The 21,025-nt window shown below is 39.5% G+C and overlaps 1 protein-coding gene and 1 long non-coding RNA gene across 2 annotated transcripts; one reads left to right on the forward strand and one right to left on the reverse strand.

The window, feature by feature from the left end:
• The first annotated feature begins 1,335 nt into the window (after positions 1–1,335).
• them4 (thioesterase superfamily member 4) lies at positions 1,336–8,307 on the forward strand. Its single transcript, XM_058747803.1, has 6 exons — positions 1,336–1,799; positions 5,560–5,752; positions 5,864–6,026; positions 6,137–6,247; positions 6,479–6,603; positions 7,766–8,307. The coding sequence occupies exons 1-6, from the start codon at positions 1,674–1,676 to the stop codon at positions 7,813–7,815; spliced, it is 768 nt and encodes a 255-aa protein (XP_058603786.1). The 5' UTR covers positions 1,336–1,673; the 3' UTR covers positions 7,816–8,307.
• A 1,443-nt stretch (positions 8,308–9,750) lies between these two features.
• Positions 9,751–18,054, reverse strand: LOC131522360 (uncharacterized). Its single transcript, XR_009266519.1, has 2 exons — positions 17,902–18,054; positions 9,751–16,787 (listed from the first exon to the last, which is right to left on the reverse strand). It is a non-coding gene; the product is annotated as an uncharacterized LOC131522360 (long non-coding RNA).
• Between the last annotated feature and the right edge of the window lie 2,971 nt (positions 18,055–21,025).

Here is a 21,025-nt window from a genome sequence, read left to right on the forward strand (position 1 = left end):
CTACTGATGATATACTGCTATTGCAACTAAAGAAACAAAGTCATTAATTAACCTGTATCATAAGTTAAGAGTCATTATTTTTTACACTTATTTGCTTCATATATTCCAAATGAAGATTTCAATACTTTCAGATAAACAGTAGATATTTTCAGGACAGTCGCATTGAGTTGTATTGTCTGTACTGACCATAGTGAGAGAGGTGTTCCACAACTCCATCTCTCTCTGTTGGATCCTCTCTCTGCGTTTCAGGGCTTTTTCATAATAATTAACGCCAAGGCACTCAAATTCAGCCTTCAATATCACACTCTTGATTCTGGAACAAGAACATAGTATCAGTGCTGGACATATTCACTGCTCCGCAACCTAGATGATTTTATGTCATAATGTTTCTCTGTTTTAAATGTGATGAAATCTTAAAAGTAAAGATTAAGATTAAGCACACCTGTCCAGCTCATCAGTTCTGTCAGCGATCTCTTTATCTTTCTGTTAGAAAAAGAAAGCTGTTAAACATAATAATATACACATGTAATTATACAAGGGGTTTTAAACATGAGAGTCTGTGTAGGAACTCCAGGGGAAGATTTTCATGTGTTTCATACTGTTCAAATGTATGCTCACCAGACTGCATTCATTTGATAAAAAACAAAATAAAAAGTAATATTGCAAAATAGTATTACAATTTAAAACAATGTTTTCTATTTTAATGTAGTATTTTAACATGTGATTTATTCATGTGAATTTTCCAGACTTCAGTGTCACATGATCCTTCAGAAATCATTCTAACATGCTGATTTTGTGTTTATCATTATCACAGCTGAGAACAGTTGTGCTGCTTAATATTTTTGTGACAAAAATATGTAATAAATAGAAAGTTTAAAAGAACAGCACTCATTCAAAATACAAATCTTTTGATCACTTTTGATCAATTTAATGCGTTCTTACTTGAAAATACGAAATTATTATTATTATTTTACTACTAATACTACAACCAAGCATTGGTAGGCTACTATACAGTTATAAAAGATAAACAGCATTTCTGTACCCTCTCTCTCTGCACAAACTTGTTCGTTGAACGCCGCGCCTCTCGCCCAAACATGATTGTGCACCACAGGCAGATAAACAGTTACTGAGCGTAAAATTACAAAAAGTAAATTCCAACAGTGAGTGAGCAGAAAGTACTGGAACTACAAAGTTGCTGTGGCAACAGACACACCGGATGTTGTAACAGTTCATCCCACCAATCAGACGTAGGAATCTGCGTCACGTGGTTACAATGCAATGACAACGCGTTTCCTCCGCGTGCGAGAACTGGCCAATCAGAGATGACATCCGTGAATCTGAAAGTCACACTGTTCACCGCCTGATCTTGTGTTTTCACCTTAAAGTTGGCTGTTGATTTATACAATATTCTATCGATAATTGATTGATAAAGGCTTTCTTTCGTATGTAGGACGCGGTTTCCAAAGTTTTTCAGTTTATAGATTAAAAAGAACTGACAGTCAGCGTGTGTGGAAATCTGGGAGGTGGAAATGCCTTCAGTTAATTGCATCATGTACAAGAAAGTCATATTAATTTGTAGCGATTAGACACTAAGGATTTTATCAGAAGAATAAGACATCTGCTACATTTGGTTTGGAGTGACAGCCACAGCTTCCTCCGGATTTACAGTCATCATGTTAGGACACATCGCGAGGAGACTTGGCTCTAATGGACTGAAGGGAATCAGTCCTCAGCAGCTGCTCCCTAAAGAGACCCACAGACACCTGCAGTCCTCACTAGACACCATCAGACCCATCTCGGTAAAGTATTCATACTTTCATTGGTTTTATATTGCTGTTAAATCATATTCATTCTGTAGTCATATTAATAGGCAGGTCTTGTGTGTAGTGTTTTGTGTGCTGCCATGAAGGGGTGGTTACATTTGTGTCACCCATATTAAAATCCTTTTCATTAAAATGTTGTTGTTTTCAACTATCCTAGTAACATTTTAGTATTATTTTTTATATTAAATGAGTTAATTGTTATTGCTTAGGAATAATAAGGTATTTACAACTGCCTTCATTAATGTCAGTAATCACAAATGGTGTGGTTGTGTTTTACAATTTATTTTGAAATGTATGTATTAATAATTAAAATTTGTAACGTTTAAAATACTTTTTTAAATTTATATATTTACTTATTTTTATGCATTTTTATATGCTTTTGTCATTTTTATTAGTTTTTAAAATATTTTTATTTAGCTTTAATGTTTTTTTTTTTTTTTTTTTTTTCAGTTTCAGTAATTTTAACATTTAACTTTAACATTTTTTAATTTACTTTGGAGAGGTTTCCTGGACAGGGTTTAAATTAAAACAGCAGTAGGCCTAATCTAGGATAGTTAATCTTTGTTTAAAAAATGGCTTTCTGAAACACCGATTAGGTACAGATTACTAACTCCTGGACTATAGAGTCCTGAACTAAAATAAACTTGATTAATTTAAAACGAGAGAGAGAGGGTGTCATGGTCAGAATTACAGGTGCATCTCAATAAATTAGAATGTCGTGGAAAAGTTCATTTATTTCAGTAATTCAACACAAATTGTGAAACTCGAGTATTAAATAAATTCAATGCACACAGACTGAAGTAGTTTAAGTCTTTGGTTCTTTTAATTGTGATGATTTTGGCTCACATTTAACAAAAACCCACCAATTCACTATCTCAACAAATTAGAATATGGTGACATGCCAATCAGCTAATCAACTCAAAACACCTGCAAAGGTTTCCTGAGCCTTCAAAATGGTCTCTCAGTTTGGTTCACTATGCTACACAATCATGGGGAAGACTGCTGATCTGACAGTTGTCCAGAAGACAATCATTGACACCCTTCACAAGGAGGGTAAGCCACAAACATTCATTGCCAAAGAAGCTGGCTGTTCACAGAGTGCTGTATCCAAGCATGTTAACAGAAAGTTGAGTGGAAGGAAAAAGTGTGGAAGAAAAAGATGCACAACCAACCGAGAGAACCGCAGCCTTATGAGGATTGTCAAGCAAAATCGATTCAAGAATTTGGGTGAACTTCACAAGGAATGGACTGAGGCTGGGTTCAAGGCATCAAGAGCCACCACACACAGACGTGTCAAGGAATTTGGCTACAGTTGTCGTATTCCTCTTGTTAAGCCACTCCTGAACCACAGACAACGTCAGAGGCGTTTTACCTGGGCTCAGGAGAAGAAGAACTGGACTGTTGCCCAGTGGTCCAAAGTCCTCTTTTCAGATGAGAGCAAGTTTTGTATTTCATTTGGAAACCAAGGTCCTAGAGTCTGGAGGAAGGGTGGAGAAGCTCATAGCCCAAGTTGCTTGAAGTCCAGTGTGAAGTTTCCACAGTCTGTGATGATTTGGGGTGCAATGTCATCTGCTGGTGTTGGTCCATTATGTTTTTTGAAAACCAAAGTCACTGCACCCGTTTACCAAGAAATTTTGGAGCACTTCATGCTTCCTTCTGCTGACCAGCTTTTTGAAGAAGCTGATTTCATTTTCCAGCAGGATTTGGCGCCTGCCCACACTGCCAAAAGCACCAAAAGTTGGTTAAATGACCATGGTGTTGGTGTGCTTGACTGGCCAGCAAACTCACCAGACCTGAACCCCATAGATAGAGAGATCTATGGGGTGTTGTCAAGAGGAAAATGAGAAACAAGAGACCAGAAAATGCAGATGAGCTGAAGGCCACTGTCAAAGAAACCTGGGCTTCCATACCACCTCAGCAGTGCCACAAACTGATCACCTCCATGCCACGCCGAATTGAGGCAGTAATTAAAGCAAAAGGAGACCCTACCAAGTATTGAGTACATATACAGTAAATGAACATACTTTCCATAAGGCCAACAATTCACTAAAAAAAAATTTTTTTATTGGTCTTATGAAGTATTCTAATTTGTTGAGATAGTGAATTGGTGGGTTTTTGTTAAATGTGAGCCAAAATCATCACAATTAAAAGAACCAAAGACTTAAACTACTTCAGTCTGTGTGCATTGAATTTATTTAATACACGAGTTTCACAATTTGAGTTGAATTACTGAAATAAATAAACTTTTCCACGACATTCTAATTTATTGAGATGCACCTGTATATTGGCACCATAAAAAAATATGATCAAAGAAGACTGTGAAAATAAATCTGTATTGTTTATTCTAGAACTTTTCAACAAAATCACATTATGAATTTTTTTTTTTCCCCTAATACACATTGGCCACAATTATTTGTAGTCCTAGAAATAGTTCTGTTGTGCAGCAACAGATTGTTGAGCTTTATAAAATATGAAGTACAATATTAGGACAATAATTAAGGTGTTCCAATCAACAATAAATGTTAGAAATCTGCCTACAGTATATTGTCTATGTCTATATCGTCCTAATGCACGGTGAGTAGGATAGCTTGAGTGGCCAAAGACTCTCCAAGGATCACAGATGGATAACACATTGCAGAAAATAGTAAAGTCTTGGGGTCAGAACGCCTTATAACGGGCCGTGGTTGGATCTTCCAACAGAACAATGATCCAAAAGGACCATCAAAATCAACACAAAAAATGGGTCACAGAGCACAAAATGAAGGTTCTGCCGTGGCCGTCCCAGTTCCCTGACCTGAACCCTAAAAATCTGAAGAGGAGTATCAACATGGAGCTGGGAATCTAAAGGGTCAGGTGTTCTTCAAACGTATCAGTTATTAAAGGTGAATACTCAAAGCTGTTAAATTGGCAAAAGGAGTTTGCCAAAAGTATTGAATAAACGGGTGTCATTAATTGTGGCCAATGTATATTAGAGAGAGAGAAAAAAATAAAAATAAATTCATAATTAGATTTTCCTTCCCTTCCATTTTACCTGGTTGAAAGGTTGTACGTTTTTTTTTTTTTTTTTTAATAAAAGATCAAAATGATTAACAATGCAGATTTATTTTCACAGGCTTCTTTGTTCATATCTACAAAGGGTACCAATAATTTTGATATATAAAGACTGGTAACACAACCTTAATCTGAAGTTAAACTTGCCTCCTGGTAGGTTTAATTTAAGCCCCAATTTAGTCCTGAAGTAGCTCTAGTCTTCCTCCAGGAAATCAGCCTATTACAATCTGGACTACACCAAGTCTGAGACTGTTTTAAACCATGACAGAGAAAGTAGATTTCTGTTAATCTGGTTTAAAGGGCCATTTTAGTCTAAGACTAAATTTAATTTAGTTACAAGATTACATTAATTTTCATTTAAGTTTTTAAAGTAAGTTTTATTTTAATTAATGAAATTTTTAATAGTTTTAGTTAACAATAACAACACTTCTCTAAACTAGAAGAATATTAATGTTTAGGCTTATTTAATATTTATTATTATTTCAGTTTTAGTCATTTTAGTACTAGTTCAGTTAGTAGTCAAGGCAAAATGTAACTTTTTCATCCAATATTTGTATTTTATTTCAGCTTGATTTAAATGAACAAATGTGGGGTTTTTTTAATTTTAGTTTCGGTAATAACACTGCTCTAAACTGATAGAATAGTATATTAATGAAAACTATTTTTAATGTCACTCTTTGTCCAGACGGTGTCGCTGTGGCCTTTCTCGTCTCAGCCACGGGACTTCAGCCAGCCCAACTCCTCATGGAGTCCAGAGATGCAGAAGGTTTACGACCACTATTATGCTCTGTGTGACACTGACACCGAAAATGGTGAGGGAAAAAAGAGGCCCTGGAGGAAGTTGCCCAGCTACAACCGTTCCATTAAATATGCTACTGGTAAGTGATTAATATGTATTTGCATAGTTTCTTCTAGTCACGGTTATCAGTGAAATGGCGTGATAATGCAATTTAGTGTAAAACAAATGTCACATTGTTTCTGTCCCGCAGGCGGCATACACCTCAGCAAACTGATCCAGGCCAAAGCTCGACTTTTCACGAGAAATGTTAAAGAGCAAGGCGCTACCTTTGAGTATGTGGTGTTTGTCAATAAGGAGGAGAAGAGATGCGTTTGTGTGTTTCAGGCAGGACGTTTACTAGAAGGTGCACCTGGGTAAAGAGCTGCTCGATTCTACATTTATTGCCTGAAATTAAATGCCACATCTTCATTTGTGAAGAATAGGAGAACAGGAAATAATGTTACAACTATTTTCTGTGTGGCAGGCATGTACATGGTGGAGCCATAGCCACCATGATTGACACAGTGACAGGTACTCTTGCCGGTTTCCTCTCAGGACCAATAATGACTGCCAATCTCAACATAGACTACCGCAGGTGAGATGATGTTTACCTACTTCAGTAATGCCAGGCACACACTGCACAATTTTAGTCCCAATTTTCACAGCAGCTAGATGGTACCCCAAACAGTAGTGCAGTGTGAGAAGAGCAGCGAGCTGACAAAAATCAAGTCTTTTAAAGGCAGTTACCCTTATTTTTTCCAGTTTACACTGGCTTTTGAATTTATTATTTGTGATTTCACCTGTTGAACTCTGTTCCCTTGTACAGTCCAATGCCTCTGGATAGTGTGGTTTTAATCCACAGTGCTCTGGATCGAATAGAAAGGAGGAAAACGTACATCACCAGCAAAGTGACCAGCACTGATGAGTCCAAACTCTACACTGAGGCCACAGGTAGAGAACACAAACTTATATTATGTATGTAACAAACCAAGCTAATTTCAATGATGCATTAAGTGTGAAAATATGCATAAACATCAATCAGATCTTTAAACCACATGATGCACACCTGACTTTTTCCCCTTATTATGCATGCTGATATCACACAGCTGATATGCCAGTTAGACCGGTATCATGTGTTGTCACACAATTGTTCCTTTTTCACAAGTCACATTAAGCCAGTGGTTCTCAAAGGGCGACCATAAAAGGCAAACTTTTATCTCCAAAAATATCACTTGTCAGACAAAGTAGTTTTACATTTTCTTTTCAATCTAAAATCTATTTTACAGACACACATTTACACACAAATATTGTGAACATCTTTTGCAGAATACAGTCAAATTTAACCATAACCATTCATTGCTGACATAAACAGTACCTGCTTAGGATTCAGATAATCAATTGTATAACAACACTGCACGGACGTCACTGTATAAATGAAATGAAATGAAATCCTTGTTAAAGCTACAAAGGTTATTCAGTCAAGATCAGTGAATGATTCTCACTTTTTCTTTTGTTGTTTGATTAATATTAATGACACAGTCCGCAGCAGGTATTGTATATTAGGCTGCTGTGACCTGGTGCACAGATCCTATGGAATGACCAGCTGTGTTTATGAGCTTACTCTTGAGAAGCGATAAGAAAGAGAACTCTTTGAGAATTTGTCGAGGCAGCTTTTTATGTGCACTTTTTTGAGTGTGTGCACTCAGAAAACTATGGAAGCCCGTTTCCGCCACTGAATAAAAAATAAAAAAGGTTATTGCGACTTTTTTCCCCCATAAACTCGCAATTCTGAGAAATAAAGTCAGAACTGCGAGATATAAACTCACAATTCTGACTTTTTTTCTCCGAATTTTGAGATATAAACTCGCAATTGAGAGTTAAAGTCCAGTTTTGAGGGGGAAAAAAAGACTTATGTTAAAAAAAGGCAGAATTGTAAAATAAAAAGTCATAACCTTTTTTATTCTTTATTCAGTGGCAGTAACAGGCTTCCATAGAAAATCATCTATCTGACAGCATTTGAACGCGTCTTACAATTGAAATGGTATAAAATTGCTTGAGTGTTTAAACTGGCAGGACTTGTGCAGATGTTTTACTCCCGTTTCTTGCATTGCAGCTCTATTTGTTTCAATAAGTGTGGGCCATTTATTTGGATCACGAAACTGAAAGCATCCTGGAATCCACCACTGTTTGCATATCTGTACACATGTGAGCGAGATGGTGTGCGTCTGAGGTGGAGTGTGTGCAGTGAACAACAGAACAAGCAAATGTTTTACCTCAGCTCTTTGAATGAGCATTCAGAAATGTATGTTGTTACATATGGCTGCCTCATATTTTGTTATTGTAAAAATCTAATTATATTAACCCTGTATATTTATTGACACGGTATTTACATTTTTGTTGCCAAATAAAAGTTTTGTTATTAACTATTTTTAATCATAATGGTGACAGTTAGGTTCTTTAGTATTATAAGAATTATAAAAATGAAAACCTCTATTTTTTAGCAGCACTATATTTAAAATTGTGTTAAAAGAGATTTTTTTTTTTTTTCAGTTTGTTATAAATGGAATGGTGTGTTGAATGATTTTCTTGCTAGGGAATAATAACATATTTATAACTTTCTTCATTAACGCCATTAAAGACTGTAATCAAAATGTGTGCTTGTGTTTTGAAATTTCCTTTTGGTACTCTGAAAAATGACAAACTTGAAACAACCCATTGTGATAACACTGAACCATGAGCCATTCTTTTAATGCTAGCTGTACTGGCATCTCTAAAAGACAGAGAAAGTACAGAAACTACCAAGCCATCATTCATTCAGTGTGATAATAGAAACTAGCATGGTTATAAATGGAAATGTGTGCTTTTTGTAAACACATTGTTACAAAAAGAACCATACAGCAGCCACCTTCAGGCCTTCTATTAATTCCATTTTCTGAAGATCACCTGAAGGGTCCTCCCACCAACAAGGTAACAAGTTTCACACAAAAGAGAAAGATATGTTTACAGTGTATTTGTAATGAAAATGATCTACAGAAGACCAAATGTTTAATATCATAATTTTATATAAACCATAAAGCTGACTTTAAACAAATAAAACAGATATATTTTAATAGCATGAATAGGAGGTGGAGCAGAAAAGCAGCAATGCAGGAAAATAGCAGAAATAGCAAATGCAGTAAAAGCAATAATCGAAGCAGCAGCAGAGAAGAAGAAATGATTAGAGCAGTGATAGAAGCAGCACTACAGGGGCCAGATGTTCAAAACGCCTTCTCTGGATCAGAATGACCTTAATTTGGGCATCCCATGTTTTGCTATCCAGGATCAGGTAATCCATCTTTCTTTTCTGCTCATTTTTCAAAGCAAAATTGGACTGGATCACAAGGATCCAGATACACGTTTTCAGATTACCAAATCTGGATTACTGATCAAAAAATTCAAACAATTTTGTTTAGAAAAATGCATTAATAAATGTTGAAATTAACATTAAGATTAATAAATGGTCTAACCGAAGATGAACAAAGCTTTTACAGGTTTTGAACGACATAGGGGTAAGTTTCATTTTGGGGTGGAGTAACCCTTTAACTAATGTTAATAAGCGTTTACCTTCAAGTCTTCACTCTGAATATTAAAATCATAGCAATTCACAAAATCTAATCTGTCAATCTACTCTGAATGGGTTTAATATATAAAATAATTTGACATCCTCTGTGTTGCAGGCACAAAGCAGTTTGAATAATGATAGATGGCATCTGCCTAGGAGAATAAACTTTAATGGTATTTACACTGAAAAAAATTTCAGACCTCCCCAACTCAATTTTCTAGTGACCGATTAAATCTAAATTCTAATTTCTGCTAACTGAATTTTATCAATTGTGGCACAGTCTGTTAACATTGGCTCAATGAGAAATAATATGTTGAGCCAATTGGGGGAAGAAAAAAAAGTCTACCAAACCAAGTTATTGGCCCAATTAAATGATAGTAGCATACATTTTTTGTTTTACCTAATTTAAAAATGGATAGTGCTAAAGCAACCTTACTGAATTGTTTATTCCCTGTTGTCCCAAAAGAAACGGGAAAAATTATTAAATGATACACTGCCACATTTTAATACTTTTAATCAAATGTACTTAGTATATTTCCTAAATATATATAATGAATATATATTTAGGAGCAGCAAATCAGCATATTAGAATGATTTCTGAAGGATCATGTGACACTGAAGACTGGAGTAATGATGCTGGAGTAATGATGCTGAAAATTCATCTTTGATCACAGGAATAAATTACGTTTTAAAATATATTCAAATAGAAAGCAGTTATTTTAAATAGTAAAACTATTTCACAATATTACTGCTTTTGCTGTATTTGATAAAATAAATGCAGGCTTGGTGAGCAGAAGAGAATTCTTTAAAAAAAAACATTACTGTTCAATAACTTTTGACTGTTAGTGTAGATATGTATCATAGCATCGAGTTGTTTTGGATAATAAAAAAACGTCAGGTCTGACAATATCGTGTCTTTTCGAATTTAAATCTAGATTTATTCGCATTGGCCCATGAAAACCTCTATGAACACACTTGACTTGGCCAGAAAATCGCGGTGGACGAATTTACGTTTTATTAAGAAGTGTTTGTGTATTCTGCACTAATGGCGCGCGTGCACAGGATAGATCCTCTCCTCTCCTCCTCCTCCTGGCTCTTTACGCCGCATCACTCACCGCAGAGCAAGCCTGTTCTTGATAAAGCTGCTGTGAAAACGTAGGAAAAGCCGACGAGGAAGAAGTTGCGGTGAATCGTTCTTTGGGCGGAGCAAAACACTTCATGGCTCCGTCTGTAGCGCATTGTGATTGGGTGGTTTACGCTGTCAATACAGGAGACAAAGAAATGGGCCACTGGCTGCTCGTGATGGTCCTTGGCAACAACAACAAAAAATTCTGTCGGCCCCTTCAGTGCGTCGGCCCACCGGAAAAATGCCCGGTATGCCAGATTACCAGTCCAGCCCTGCATGATAATGTCAAATCCCACATCGTTAAAACAACAATTACAATATCATCACAGACGATATATCGCACACCCCTTCCGAGTCCTACGGGCTAAACTAGGTTATAAACGCCAACATGACACCAGAGGCATGAATTCACTATTATTCTAATACTCAAAATACGTATAAAATGTAGTACGTGAAACATGACTTAATAAATACAAAACTCAGTATACTCACCATAACTTTAATGATAGAAAATCCCAGTAGCCCCTCACTGCAGAACAAAAAATCCAGGGGGCGGGGTTGGATCCACATCCAAGGGGTGGAGATTGGTAGGTTTAGGGATCAGGGGGTGGGGACGGGTAGGTTTAGGTAAATGTAAGGTGGGAGGAGTTGGATCTAGATCCAACCACACCCCCTGGATCTTGTGTTCTGCAGTGAGGACCATCTCGAAAATCCGTCTGTAAATGATGTTCAGTCGCCCTCAGCATCTCTCAGGCGCATACGTACACGCGCTTTTTGCTGTTGGGCTAACACAGATTTTTCACTTCTGCTTGATACTGTCAGGGTTTGGGTAGAGGGATGAGGCGAGGACTCAATAGTGCAGGAGGAAAAAGGGCTTTATTAATTATAAGATAAAATAAAACAAAAACTACCCCATAGGGGGAAACAGACTGGCAAAAGGCTGAACAGGACAGGACAGGACAGGACAGGGTACAACCAGGGTAACATCGACGACGAACTGGCACAGGACTGTAAACACAAGGAGATTATAAAGGGAGCAAATGAGGAGGGTAACAAGATAAACACAGGTGGGGCAAATAACCAATAATCAGGAAACAAGATGGGTGGGGTCAAGACAACTGACATGAGAGCACATGGCACCCAGAATACTAAGACAAAACCATGTGCTCACACAAAACAAAAACACAACCACATGGCCAGCAAAACAAACTCACCAGCGATGTGCAAAACAGGACACGGACACGCAGCTAATGAGAATACTCATAAGCCACGTGTTCACACAAGACATGACAAGATGAAAGCACACAGCCAATGAAAAACACAAGCTGCGTGCCACACAGCACAAGACATAACATGAATGCACACAGCCGATAAAAACACGAACTGCATGCAACAACAAAAAACACACGCAGATGAGAGAGCGCACGGCTCGAGCACACTCGAAGCCGTGCACTCACATGGAACATAGAACCAAACAATACAAGAGGGGAGTGTCAGGGCTCTGTCACAAAACCACGAATAAACTAGACCGAAGTGACAGAACCCTGACACTACCCCCTCCCCAAAGAGGGGACTAATGAGGACACCAAAAACAAGACAGGAAGGGGAGGGAGGGAACCAAGCCAGCGCCAGCAGGACAGCTCAGAAAGTCATAAAAGGGGGCCAGGGAGGGGCGGGTGGGTTGAGCCAGGAAGGCTCAGGCAGTTCAGGAGTCCCGGCAGGGGGTCAAGGCGGGGCCGGAGGGACGGACCAGGCGGGCTCTAGCACGTCTGGAGCAGTCGTGTAGCTACGGGTGGGCCTGGGCCCACTTTCATCTGTGGCCCACCCAATGAGAAGTTTGTAATTTTCCAAATGGATGTAATTTATTAAACGATACTAATAAACGTCTTATTTCACTGTAACTTTATTTATTAAAAATATTAAACGCTTGTTTTCATGGTTAATTACAGGTCATTTCTTAGTTTTCCCTGTTCCTATAGGTGCATATCATCATACACTTGTCAAAATTATGATTCGTCCGTTTCGGTTAGTCCCACCCGCAATGTTATGTTTACGACGTAAGGATATGACAGTAAAATGAACGCGTTTGTGAAGTTAAATTTGAAAATAGCCTAGTGAAGCAAACATAAATCAGATCAATTCGTTAAAAAGTAAAAGTCTTAGCAATAAATCCGGACCATCTACAAATGAAACCCGACAGACCACCTGAGGGTGCTGGATTTATCGATCGGAAACTTCTGAACCAAGTGTGTTTGAAACATCATATTAGCATAGGTACAGTGTTTGATCCGCTAAACAGATGCGTCCTTTGTGGAAAGAAACACATAAACATTGTGCTAGATCCTGGTCGCCACAACAAACTGCATAATTTGCAGCTGCACGCATATCTGCGGTTCTCGATGTGCGTGAACTGACAGAGACGTTTGATTATGAAATCATCAGCGAAGCCCCGTTGTTTCACACTGAGGTAATGCTTTTTAATAAACTTCCTTTAGTTAACGTTAGTTAATGCATTAACTAACATTAGCAATACATTTGTTACTGTGTTTATTCATCTTTGTTAACCAGCTCAGGCAAATGTTAACATATACAACTTTTAATTTTAATAAATGTCCTATTAGTAAATTTTGAAATTAACATTAACATAACAAATTACTAATGTTAATGCATGCTTTAGAAGTACTGTGTAATGAAACTTGGTGCTGTATTTTCTGTTGGGAATTTGACATGCAGTTTTCATATGCTACACACCTGGCCCACCCAGTTTTATGTAGGCCCACCCACTTAAACATTTCTGGCTACGCTAGTGGTCTGGAGTCCTGGCAGGGGGCATGGAGGAGCTGGGAGTTTCGGCAGAGCCAACAGAGCACCCATCAAGGGCGGAGCCGGCATCAGGGCAAGGAGATTACGTGGTGTCGGCAGAGCAAGGAGCTTGGGTGGGGCTGGCAGGGCAGGGAGCTTGGGTGGCGCCGGCAGGGCAGGGAGCTTGGGAGGCTCCGGGCAGGGCAGGGCAGGGCAGGGCAGGGAGCTTGGGAGGCTCCGGCAGGGCAGGGAGCTTGGGTGGTGCCGGCAGGGCAGGGAGCTCCTGCCAGCAGCAGGCTCTGGAACGGCCTCCAGGCGTTGAAGGGTGAAGAAGCCTTCTTTCTCCTCCGTTCCCGAGAGCGTGACGCAGCTGTGGCGGCGGCATCCGCCTCTGGGGGCACAGCGGCATTGTCGGCCACCACTGGGGCGCTGCAGCCCTTTCAGCCGCCTCTGGGGATGTTGCAGCTTATTCAGCCACCATTGGTGGCATTGCAGCCTCTTCGGCTGGAGGATTCCACTGACGAGCTAGGAAATCGATGAACCCACAAACGTCAGGTGATCCAGCCCTCTCATCCTCCACCAGTTGAGGGGCTCATCAAGGGCATAATTAAAAAGGTCCCTCTGCAGCAATGCTGAACCTCAGCACAAACTCCCTCAGGTCAGCCCCCTGTTGATGGAGGGAGCTTAAGGTCTTAAATTGGAGCATGCATTGGTACAGAGGGCTGGAGAGTGTGGAGGCTGGTGGACGGTGCAAGCCCTTCCTCCGCTGAGTCCTCATCTTCGGCCAGTTCGTACTGTCAGGGTTTGGGTAGAGGGATGAGGCGAGGACTCAATAGTGCAGGAGGAAAAAGGGCTTTAATATTAGATAAAATAAACAAACAAACAAAAACTACCTCGTTGGGGAAAATAGACTGGCAAAAGGCTGGACAAGGCTTGGCTTGGCTTGGCAAGGCAAGGCTGAACAGGACAGGACAGGACAGGGTACAACCAGGGTAACATCGACAACGAACTGGCACAGGACTGTAAACACAAGGAGATTATAAACGGAGGAAATGAGGAGGGTAACAAGATAAACACAGGTGGGGCAAATAACCAATATTCAGGAAACAAGATGGGTGGGGTCAAGACAACTGACATGAGAGCACATGGCACCCAGAATACTAAGACAAAACCATGTGCTCACACAAAACAAAAACAAGCACATTGCCAGCAAAACAAAATCACCAGCCATGTGCAAAACAGGACATGAACACGCAGCTAATGAGAATACTCATAAGCCACATGTTCACACAAGACATGACCAGATGAAAGCACGCAGTCAATGAAAAACACAAGCTGCGTGCCGCACAGCACAAGACATAACATGAATGCACACAGCCGATAAAACACGAACTGCGTGCAACACAAAACACATGTGGACAGAAGAGCGCCCCAAACCAATTTAGTGCAACCCCATCCCACAACCATTTCTAAAGATTTCATTGGTCCTGTCAATCACAGTGCTGTTTGCTAACACAACACTGAAACAAATACTAACCCCTAACCTAATCCATGACCATAATCTTAGTGTCTGTAGCACACCCTGGTACAGTACATCCTGTAGCATTAGTTTGTTGCAATCTAATTCATCCATGATTGTTATGATCTGAATTCATGAAGCATGAACTGTCAGGAGTGAGTGTGTGATTGAGGTTGTGCTTAAGTGGTTTGGTATGCAAAAAATCTTGCTCATACAACATGTTACACTATTTAGCTTAAGGCCAGAGGTTCTAAAAAATAACGATTCTTTAACATCAGAGGTTCTATTAAGAACCTTTAACATCCATGGAACCTTTGAAGTCCACAAAAGGTTCTATACAGTAGGAAAGGTTCTTCAGCTTATTATAAGAAAAAGAGGTTATTTTAAAGGTGCCATAGAATGGAAAACTGTATTTACCTTGGCATAGTTGAATAATAACAGTTGACATACCGTGAGCCTCAAACATCACTGTTTCCTCCTTCTTATGTAAATCTCGTGAATAAAAAAGACCACTGAAAAATAGGCGAATCAGAACATAACACCGACTGTGACGTTACAGTCGGGTTCACTAATAGTTACGTTTGCATATACCCGCCCTTGTTCTAGGCCAGCCACCAGCTGAACCATCAGAAGTTCTACAGGTATTGTGAAGAAACAAGCGAGGACAACAGCGAAGATGGCAGATCATGGAAATAAATGTTATGTTCCAGGCTGTGCAGGGGATATGAAGTGCAGGGATGGGTTGGTGTCTGTATTCAGAAAGGCACGGAAAGCAAATAACACGTTCTAATAAAATAACGGGAGCCACTAAAGGGACATGGTTAGCTCTTTGCTATCGGTAGCCTGTTAACAGAGTAAGGAGAGATGACTGAGGATGATGGCGAGTGATTTACAGATCCCGAGCACCACTGACAAGCATCTGATCTTGTAAAATGTGTGGTAAGTACTTCCGCTCCACAGTATAAACAGAGTTTGTGCGATCGCGAATCTCCAAAGTGAAACTAAAAAGCGATTGTGCATTTGAAAGCAGTTTCAATGCCCAGCATATTATTAGCGGTTCCCTGATGCCCGCATTTTATTTACAGTATAATTACCTAACGATATAACTGCGCGAGAAAGTATTGAAATATATATTTTCCCTGTGTTTCCTTCCTGTGAGCTACTGAAATGAGCTGCACTGTGAAACAGCCAATCAGAGCAGAGCTCAACATTATTATTCATGACCCTTCCGAATAAGCCAATAACAGACCGTTTCATTCTAGGGAGAAATCCTAGGGTTGCAAATAGACATGTAAAACCGTTTCTGGAGAATTTTTACCCTTACCTAAGTCACATACCTTCTATGTAGATATCAGAGAACAATTTAAAATATTGTATCAATGCATTCTATGGCACCTTTACTGTTAACAGAAAGATTCTTTGGGGAACCCAAAATGGTTCTTCTATTGTATTGCTATGAAAATCATCTTATGGAACCTTTATTTTAAAGAGTGTGCAGAGTTAAGCATATACAGTATTGATATCAGTGATTTCTTAAAGTCTGACTTATTGTTAAAGATATCCTCTTGTTTAGATCCTCACACCCTTTTATTAACCAAAAAGTATAGCTAGAATAAAATCTATTGTGCTATTAAGCTGCTTTAGATTTCTTTACCCCTTCTACGTGATACTACTAGCATCCCTTTTTTTAAACCCCCCGAAATCATAAAATCATTAGGGTGTTTCAACAACTTTAACTGTTTTATTATTCGCTGCTTTTTTACTCTGCTTCCTGTTAATTGTTTCTGTGATAAGTTGTGCACTCACTCCTCCTGCAAGAGTTGCACCTCCTGTGATTAAAGCTATTCCAGTAAATGCAGCCAGTGCTACACCTCCAATCACTCCTCCAACACCTGCTCCCACCAAGGCTCCCATTTTAGCAGTCTTGACAAGTTTCTTTTGTTCGTCCTTCCTTATCTTGAGCTCCTCTTCTTGCTTTAATCTCTCATCCTCTCTGTGCCTCTCTTCTTCTCCCTGGATTTTCCTCTGAGCTTCCTGGTACATCTGATTTTTGGAATGCTCTCCTCCGTTGTCCTTCACCATTGTGTCTAATGGTAAACCCGTAAAAGCTTCGTTCGTCTTCTGAACACAATTTAAGATATTTTGGATGAAAACTTGTGACTTGTGACTGTCCTATTGACTGCCAAATAAATAACACTGTCAAGGCCCAGAAAAGTATGAAAGACAGTGGATACTCTCCAAAATGGCGCTACGGTGATGTGGAGAGACACAGAGGAGACGAATTGTTGAATAAAGTCGTTATTTTTATTTTCTTTGCGTACAAAATGTATTTTCGTCACTTCATAACATTCCGATTGAACCACTGATGGCAGATGGACTATTTTGACGATGTTTTTCATACTTTTCTGGGCCTTGACAGTGTTATTTACTTGGCAGTCAATGGGACAGTCACAAGCCTCCCGGTTTTCATCCAGAATATCTTAAATTGTGTTCTGAGGACGAACGAAGCTTTTACGGGTTTGGAACGACATGGGGGTAAGTGATTAATGACAAAATTTTCATTTTGGGGTATTGTGGCCTTTCCTAAAGTGAGAGCTACAGTATTTCTCTCACACAAGTAATAACTTGTATAATAAATGTGAGGGTTTTGGTTCAACAATGCAGGGAAGATTATGTTCCACCAATAAAAGTAGCCTATCATATTCCCAAATACAAATAAACTCAAAGTTCACATTGCATACATACATAATGGGTTTTGAAAAGTGAAAACCATTTAGTATAGAAATGTTGGGACATAAACTGTATCTTATTGTACCTTCATGTAAACATGATTACATTGCAAAGAGAAATGTAAAAATATTTTTTATCTTTATTTATCTATGATGAATTCATCTTCAAAATTACAGCACCTTTTTAAATCATGCAAATGTACATTTTTACATGTAAACAAACTATATATAGCTTATGTCAGATCCGTATTTATTGATATCTGTTACAGTGTTTCAATGGTAAATTTATTTTCAATTTTACCATTTTGAAAGAGCATGAAACGTTGCAATACACTTGCAGGTTAGAGTGCTGTCCTTTTAAAGTTACTTACAAACTAATTTAAGTAAGATTCAAACAAAAACAAGTGCATTCATGTACTCAAACATACTGTACAATAAACATTGTTTGCTGTATGTACAAAATGTTGCTCACCTAGATATCTTGGTGGTGTTTTATAACACCAGAATTCAGCAGCCTCCATGTTGAACTTCTAAACACAGAGCAAACATTCCCTGAAAAAGCAATTACAATACTCGCCATAAGGTGTTTTATTGAAAGCCAGCTGGTCATGTTCCACCACTTGTTTTTTTCTGATGTGTGTTGTGTAATGTCACCAAAATTCATTGTTTGTATGTTTGCATGTGAGCATGACGTCTTAACCAGAATCCGGTTCATTGCTTTAACCACAAAGTTTCTTTTCTTCTGTAGCAGTTTTGTAAGCAGAGTGTCACTGTTGGTTTAACAAGCATTATTTGTAGTAGTATAGATCACTGATACCTTTATTTTATACCTATTATATTTGTATATAATGTATAGATCTGCATGAATATGGAATGCAATGGCTATAAAACCCAAATATAATCAATGAAACCAGGATAAATCATGTTGCATTTCCACTGGTAATGTGATAACACATCCAAAAACAAATAAATACATAATAATTTTTTAAAAGACTTCCATTTTTTTTAGGAAAGATATTCAACTGGTTAAACATTCTTGTTCTGTGCTTCAGGTTTGCCTCTTGTGGTTCAGTGCCCACAAGTTGCTAAGAAGCAACCGTTTCTTCACACCGAAACAGAACATATTAAGTACCAAATGTTTGCTAAATATGGGAATCCTTTATACTTTAAATTTTGGGGCACTTTTTATTTGTAAATTAGCTTATTGTACTGATATTATCCAAACTGAAATAAGATTAATCTTTTGTGTGCAGCAGAACTAGCATAATTTCCCTTTCAAGATAGACAGGATGTGGCACTTGTTTTTTTCTTTTTCTTTTTTTTTCAATTTGCTCAAAAAAGTTCCATATAAGTTCCAACAAAAGTTATAAGCACCATAACTTAAATTAAATCCTTCACACAATGAAGCCTCCACCAGTGCAGCATTAATTCCCAGTCTCCAGTGATATAACTTTTAGGAAATATGGATACAAATTTTTCAGTCTTTAATATGAGTCTCCAATTTTTGGAATACTAAATCTTTTGTTTGAGCCATATTAATTTATAGCACTTTTTGTAGTTAGTGATTGTGATCTGGCATGTTCTCAGGGTTGTACAAATAGTTATAGTTGTGGGGGCATGCAGGGCCACTGCTGGCTAAATGGGTGACCTAAGCATGCGCAGTCCTAAGTGCAAGTCTCAGAATGCTTACTGTTTCTATAGCAACCGGGACTTCTAATGGCAGCTGCAGTCACACTTTACTGATTAGGTATTGGCACTTTTGCTCAAAAGGCAGGGCTTCGTTATATAATCAGATTGCAAACAAATAAGTAGGCTACTTGTAATTAGAGTAAATTACATTTTAAAATACTCGTAATCAGACTACAGTTACTTTTTTGCATCATAACAACTTCATGCCATGTACAAGCAAGGTGGATCCTGAAGGTACTTGACGATGTGGCAACATGGGCGAGAATGAAGTTCAAGCCAAGGAAGTCAAGAAGCATGGTGATCAGAAATGGGAAAGTGACCAGCAAGTTCCAACTCCAACTTCAGGGGAGATTATACCTTCAATCGAGGAAAACTATAATAAAAAAATAAAATGCCTAGGGAAGTGGTACGAGGCCTTTCTCACTGACATAAGCAACGTATCCAGGACAGAGGAACAGGCAGACGAATGGTTGAGAAAGATAGAGGGATCAGACTTACCTGGAAAGTTCAAGCCTGGCTGTTTCAGCATGGTCTGCTACCAAGACTCATGTGGCTACTGTCAATTTATGAAGTGCCTATGACATCTGTGGAAGGAGTCGAGAGGCGAGCGAATAAAAACCTCTGCAGGTGGCTCGGAATTCCACCAAGCTTCACATCAGTAGGGCTATACATTAGGTCTGGGAGTGCAGGGCTGCGATGATGTACAGCGACTCCAGCGATGTAAAGGTCAGAGATGCAGGCATCACAAGATCAGGACGCAAGTGGGTAGCTGACACATCAGTTGCACAGGCCAAGAGCATGCTGAAGTTGAAGGTACATCATCGGGAGCCCATGCATGGGGAGACTAGGACTCAGGACCAACCACTTCCAGCAGTGAGGGAAAGCAGACACAAGACAGAGGAGAGACATGATCCAAACTGAGGTCCAACACCTGGAAGACGAAAGGCGAAGGTCAAAGCCCGTGGAACTTGGATCACAAGGAGCCTGGACAAAGTGGAATCCAAAGAGAAAAATCATGTGGCCTGAACTTTGGAGACTAGAGCCCTTTCGCATTTCTTTCCTGCTCCAATCTGTGTACGACACTCTTCCAACACCAACAAACCTGCACAGGTGGGGAATGGGGAAGGACTCACTGTGCTGGTTATGTGGAGGGAGAGGCACATTGGTGCACATACTGGCGGGGTGCAAGACTGCACTTAGCCAGGGGAGATATAGATGGCGTCACGACAAGGTCCTCAGTGCACTGGCCGACATCTAGGAGCAGGAGAGACGGAAAAAACGCCATACCAATGTGAGACCAGCCTCATATATCCAGTTCATCAGGGAGAGGGAGAAACCACCCTCCTCCAAGAAGATCAAGAAGAGCCTCCTGCACAATCGTGGGAGATGAGGGTGGACCTGGGTAGGAACCTACACTTTCCCCAGTTCGTCCAGACATCCCTGAGGCCTGATGTGGTCATATGGTCTGAGGAGGTGAAGAGGATTATCCTGATCGAGCTAACGGTACTGTGGGAAGACAGTTGTGAAGAGGCCTCGGAGAGAAAGGCTACCAAGTACCAGGACCGGGTCCAACAATGCAAGGACAAAGGGTGGCAGACATGGCTATTTCCAGTTGAGGTTGGCTACAGGGGTTTCCCTGCGCAGTCTGTGTGGAAGATGTTCACAGCTCTGGGAATAGCAGGAAGGGAGAGGAAGTTAGCTGCTCGCAGGTTGGGGAAGGCAGCAGAAAGAGCCTCTTGTTGGCTCTGGAGTAAGCGGGAGGAGTTGAGCTGGAATGAGCTGGCCATCACTGCCGACTCACCAACTGGAGGACATTGTGGTTCAGGGTCGAAACGTCCAAGGAAAGTTGGACACCACCTGACGACATCTTCCCCTGGCTGAAAGCTGCAGTCACAAGACAGTGACTG

Source organism: Onychostoma macrolepis, chromosome 16, assembly GCF_012432095.1.
Source record: "Onychostoma macrolepis isolate SWU-2019 chromosome 16, ASM1243209v1, whole genome shotgun sequence".
NCBI lineage: Eukaryota > Metazoa > Chordata > Actinopteri > Cypriniformes > Cyprinidae > Onychostoma > Onychostoma macrolepis.